General features: G+C 36.3%; 1 protein-coding gene across 1 annotated transcript; it reads right to left on the bottom strand.

The window, feature by feature from the left end:
- Positions 1-3,201: 3,201 nt before the first annotated feature.
- On the bottom strand, positions 3,202-5,821 carry LOC128031341 (syntaxin-11). The gene is made up of 2 exons (XM_052619531.1): positions 5,666-5,821; positions 3,202-4,510 (listed from the first exon to the last, which is right to left on the bottom strand). Exon 2 carries the CDS (start codon positions 4,503-4,505, stop codon positions 3,624-3,626), a length of 882 nt encoding a protein of 293 aa, XP_052475491.1. The 5' UTR covers positions 4,506-4,510; positions 5,666-5,821; the 3' UTR covers positions 3,202-3,623.
- Between the last annotated feature and the right edge of the window lie 256 nt (positions 5,822-6,077).

Raw genomic sequence — 6,077 nt, 5'->3', positions numbered from 1 at the left:
AAATTCCCTGTCTGGATGAGAAGATGCTGAGCGAGAGAATGAGAGTCTGAGTGAGTGGAAGAGAGAGAGAGAGAGAGAGATTTGGGGAGGTGCAGCAACAAGACTGTTTTATACAATGAGGACCATTAGCCTTATATAGTCAAAATGCAATATTTTCCATTGCAAAATGTATTAAATAAAAAGATGATGATTTCAGAACATCTTAGTATTTGTTACTATATTTTTGTTACATATTTTTCACAAAGTAAGATTAAATTCTGATAGCTTATAATGTAAATCAATAATATCTTTAACAATAAACTTATATAAAATGCATATACTGTACATATCAGTTGTCACTCTGTATATCCAAATAATTTGTCTTAGTCATTTAAATGCTTAGTTTTATGATCGAAACTCTGTTTTCGTTGTGGGGGCAAAATATTTAATGCAATGCCAATTGAGATTAACAAAACCCTGATTTACTAACAATATAAAAGTTATTTACATTCTCTTTAAAAAAAACTGAGTTGATGTTTTAAGAATGTCACTAAAAAGCCTTTTCCTTGTAAAAAAAAATAAATAAATAAAATGCAATTTTTTGTTTTAGGTGTTTTAAAGCTGCGGTAGGTAACTTTTGACGCTCTAGCGGTTAATAAACAGAACTGCTTGCGTCTTGCGGAAGAACATCGTAGCCGGAACTACTTCTCTTTGTTTATGTCTATGAAGAATCACAAAGGTACTGGGTTACTCCGCCGCGGTACCCCCGAAGCAATCTAAAATAGTCCGAATATAAACACTTATTATAGGTGCACCCTAGTGATTCAGGACAAGACGAAAACACGGTTTGGAAAATGGATTCATGTTGTACTCGCTTATTATATACAATTTTCTACATTTTGAACACAAACAAAGTTACGGGCCGCAGCTCTGATTGTTTGTTTCTTACCAGGAGCGATGGAGTTTCTGCAAATGGCAATAGGACACTGGGAGGAGCCAGAGGAGCTTGATTTTTTTCACAGATTATCTGTTTCATATTCTACTGTCAGGACATAATGGCAGGTTTAACAAATATGTAAAAAATATATTTTTACAAAAGTTACCTACTGCAGCTTTAATATCCAATGGACACAAGTGTTTGAAATGCATTTGTATCATGTTTACAGGCATGGCTGTCATTGATCAGGTTTCTGAGAAGTAATCCTGAAACAAACTAAAATAACAAGATTATAATATCAATTCCACTAAAATGCCAAAATAATTGTTCCCAGCTTTTTGCAATAATTAGTTTAGCTAAATAATTACACATTTTTGAAGAGAGAACACTTCAAACGTGTTTTATTATCAAAATCTACTAGAGCATGTCTGTTTACATACCAACAGTTAAGTTATTGCCATATCTTACACCAATTATAATTTATTCAGTTGCTTACAATATGTAGTCCAGTTACTTGAGTTTCGTGTAACACGTGACTCTCTTGAGACAAAAAAAATACAATGCTGACATCAAGTGGTATAACACGGCAACACTTTTCCACTGTTGTGAATGTGACTGTCAATAGAGGGCTCTAAAATAGTGTAAATAATATCTAAATTTTATATTTTTCTTATTCCGTGCATTTGTAACTTGCTCATTATACGGGACGAAGGCATTCATAAATACATGTGCATTAGCGCTATTGGCCTCTCATACATGGATGCAGAGCCAACTGTAGTTACAAAGTGAATTACAATATCTTGTAGGCCTCATCACATAACATGCAAAATCCACAGAAGAAAAGATTAAAGTATTTTCTTTTAACAGACTTTGGACTGATGGCCACATAACAGTCTAAACAGAGAAAATTTAAAATGTATTGATCTGAACAACAAATTTACTCACAACCTTTGGGTTACAAATCCAACTCTCTAACCATAGGCAATGACTGACCCAAAAGCCACAACTCTGGTGGGACACACTTAGTTAATACATAATACAGCTCCTTAAACAGTCTAAACCCACTTTACACTTCTTGCTGTGAAAATCAACCAAATGCAAATGCATATAATTATACATTTTCAAACGGAGTATTATTATAGTTTAAACTTCCTAATTGTGCTCTTAATTCTTTTTTAGAAATATCAAAAAGCCTCAAGACAAGAATGTAAAACTTTTGACCCCAAATACACCACTAGAAACCACTCTGAAAGACACACATCATAACTACCTAGTTCGAAGAAAGGCATTTTATTTTTAAATAAGGATCTGTTTTGGTAGATGTGGTTATTAAAAACAATTGGAGGCCAACTGACCCTGACAATAACCAGGATGGCTGAGCTGTAAAGGTATTGAACTCGAGATCCCATGGACAAATATCCACATGGGTTCAAACCCCTCTTCTGTTAGGACTTTCTAACATTTAAACTCTATTTATTATATACTATATTATAATCACATCCAAAATAAAGGTTTTTGTTCACATAATATGTGTGTATACTGTGTATATTTATTACTTATATATAAATATCAACACATGCATGTATATATTTAAGATAAATATGTTATGTTTAAATATAAGAATATAAATATATAAATACATGTAAATATTTTCAAAATATTTACTGTATGTGTGTATTTACATATTCACATAATAAATATACACAGTTCACATACATATATTATGTGAACAAAAACTTTTCTTTTGGATGCAATTAATCATTTGACAGCAATACTATCTACATGTTTCACTTGAGGAGAAATTGTAGATATGCAGCAAACAGATAAAAAAGAGACTAAGCAGCTTAGTAATTTATTATGCTCGGTTAATGCATTAACCCCATGGGGGAAACCATCCAGACACCCAGACGGCTGGTGAGTGGTAAAGGTGTTGGACTTGATCCAAACATTGTTGTGGGTTCAAACCCCTCCTGGAAAACCTGAAAGAGATTTAAATGCATTATTCTTGACTTAAAACCTTTTCATGTAAAAGTGTTTCTCAAAAGACATCGATTTCTCACACGGTTTATGATGAAAATGCAAGAATGTACCGAAAGGAAAAACAGTTCTCCGTTTCTGTTCAAATAAATAAGACTGTAGGGTTTTGTATGCAAACCACTTTTACACAATATTTTTTTATTGCAGAAGTAACGTTCAAAATTGGGAAACCTTCACTGATGTATTTCACAAATTTCCTATGAGGAACACTACATGCACGATATGGTGATCAACCAAAAGTAAATGCATTAAAAGATAAAAAATATTTATTAAATTAATGCAACAAACCATACATACACAAATGTACCTTAAAGCAGTAGAGTCATCAGTAAAACATGTTTCTGTATAATATCTGCTTGTGCACTGTACATGGGCGTAAAACACTTTTTACTTGCAGTTTCCTTTTTAATATCTTTTACACATCAAGTCAATGTCCTGCGACTTTCTAGCAGTGAGATTGCAGTATCACTTCAGCTCTCTTGCATTGCAGCTCCTGTGGTTTCCAAGCAGACACAGTATTTTTTCACAATAACAACCATCAAGCGCAGGCACTGGGCATTGGTTGGTCTCTTCAGAGCACATCACATGACATGGTTAACACTAGCATGCAAGACTGCCGTTTGTTTAATATGCTACGGCTTATGTGAAATTGAAGGCAGCAACACTTAGTTCATTTATTGCAACATGGAAAACAGCAACAGAAGAGCTGTCGACAAGGGTTTTTCTTCTGATATCTGACAGCTTCCCCTATCTTAGCTGCGGCTTTGGCCACAAAGTCTTGGGTGGCATGTACATTGGCCTCAATGTTGTTCACCATGAGTCCTTGTTCCTCCACCAGTAAGGCCAGCTGGAAAAACAGATCATGGATGTCTCTGATGCGACTCTCTAACTCCAAAAGCTCCTTATGGCGATTCTCGATCTCGTTGAGCGCGGAGCGAGCGGTGCGCCCATCTGTGAGCAAGTCGTCAGAGAAGACATTCCACTTGCCCGTCTCGATCATTTCTTCGATTTGATCTCCAGTCACTTCTTTACCCATGATCTCTGCTTGCCTTTGGATGCGAGTCTTGCAGTTGTCCCTCTGCACCATTTCGGCACAGTTGTACTCATTCATGGCTTCATGAAAAGAACCCGTTATAGAGATGAACTGGCCGCGTACCATGCGCGTCAAAGCCGAATGAGCTCCGTGTTTCTCCTCCAACTCTTTACAAAGTTTATCCATCTTCTGTATCCGAGCATACAGTTTCTCCCCTTTAGTTTTGATGTTGCGTGCGATCGAGTTCGAGTCACGTTTGATGCTGCTCATGCGTCGGACGGAGGTGAGAAAGCGCGTGTTCTGCTTGCCCAGTTTTTTCACCTCCACACGGAGTTGGGTGATTTCTTTCTGGATGGACTGGGCTTCTCTTAAAACCTCCTCCATGACGTCCTCGCCCTCGAACACCACGGCATGCTGTTCAAATTCACCGCTGTCCACATCCTCTCCGCTGTCTACTTGGTCTTCCTCTCCGTGCTCTTTGGTGGGAACACCTCCCAGTTCAACCAGCCTGTCTCTCATCTTTCCTGGGAAATTAAGATTAAACCAGAGGGAAATTCAGTTTGAATACACACATGACAGGCTTTGAGATCTTTACTGCATCATGCAGACAAATACAATCAATGTACAATCAGACACTGTTCGCAATATAGACCTGAAAACCTCTCACTGATGGTTTCCAGTACCATTCGCCATGATACTAGCCTGAATTAAATATTAGAGCAGAAGTATCTATCTATCATTTAGTTGGTCACCACAATGGCAACTGTGAATGATGCTGCACAAATCCCACCCCATATGGTCACCAACATATAAAAAGGTTGGGGACTTTCCTTAAGTCCTCGGTTGAACACCATGAAGCAATAAAAGCAAATGATTAAGTGCATTATATCTAAAGTCCTGGAGTAACCCTGAAACAACATACAGAACTAACAAATATCGCTAGCCTATTTACTATGCAATCACATTATAATTGCTGTTAATAATGTTCATCATCTGGTTGACCAAGTCTTGTATTAATTTTTCTGAAAATTCCTGTCATATGCACATAAACTGATCACCACTTATAAGCTACTACTAAATATTGTAGAAACTTAATTTTCTATAAAGTTGCTTTGAAATGATTTGTATCGTAAAAAGCGCTATACAAATAAACTTGAATTGAATTGAATGGAGTAAACGCATTATTGTCTCATTCACGAGCAACAGCAACACAAGTGCAACTGATCTAAGATCATCTAGTCTTTTCCCGGATGTAAAGTCATCATTGATGCATTACATCGGTGCACAAGGTACATATAAAAAACGTTATAATGTGTGCAAGTTCAATCACAGAAATAAACGGTGACTGTATCCCAGTTTGATATTGTGAACAATTATTCAGTTTCTCGATTTAGGTGAAGAAGAAAAAAAAAACTGCATGAGCATCTTCATTTTCACTTCCTTAAGAAATAATAATAAAAAAAGTCTAGAAATCATCATAATTTAGTCTAATTTGAATAAAACAGAAGAACAATTCTTAAAGAGAGTTTTCAATCATGCTGTAATTTATTTCCTCGTTCAGGCGAACGCAGGAGTAACTTAAGCGTTTGATTTGACGTTTCGCTAAACAACTTCGAGACAAACTTTACATATGCATTGGATTCAAATAAGTTAATATGATACATAAACTGTCATGTTACCTTATTTCATGTCACCTCGTTCAGTGCAAACGCTATAAAGGCGAACTTCTGTCGTTTCCTAACGCCTCGCGCATCACCTCTCCGGTCACGTCGTCGCCGGAAATAACGTTGCAGGCAAATGACAGAATGACTTTAACTGCTGGGAGTTTCCGATAAATGCAAAACGAACTCTCTTGCGTTTAAAATAAAGAGTAACCTTGCAAACATAGTAATAGTACAGTTTTATTGATGTCACATTTGGAATCTAGAAAAAACTTAACATAGTAATTTTTCCCCCTTATTATACATAAATATACACCTTCCTCCAATTATTATCATAACACTGATGTTTAAAATCCCTTCCCATCATTTAACATTTCCACCTCACACGTTGCAGGTCACATCGCAGATCCTGTGGATGATTCTGTAGTGC

This window comes from Carassius gibelio, chromosome A17, assembly GCF_023724105.1.
Source record: "Carassius gibelio isolate Cgi1373 ecotype wild population from Czech Republic chromosome A17, carGib1.2-hapl.c, whole genome shotgun sequence".
Lineage (NCBI taxonomy): Eukaryota > Metazoa > Chordata > Actinopteri > Cypriniformes > Cyprinidae > Carassius > Carassius gibelio.
This window is presented reverse-complemented; position numbering and strand designations above follow the sequence as displayed.

Coding starts and splice junctions, on each gene's coding strand:
- LOC128031341 (XM_052619531.1), bottom strand. CDS start 4,505: ATGAGAGACAGGCTGGTTGAACTGGGAGGTGTTCCCACCAAAGAGCAC.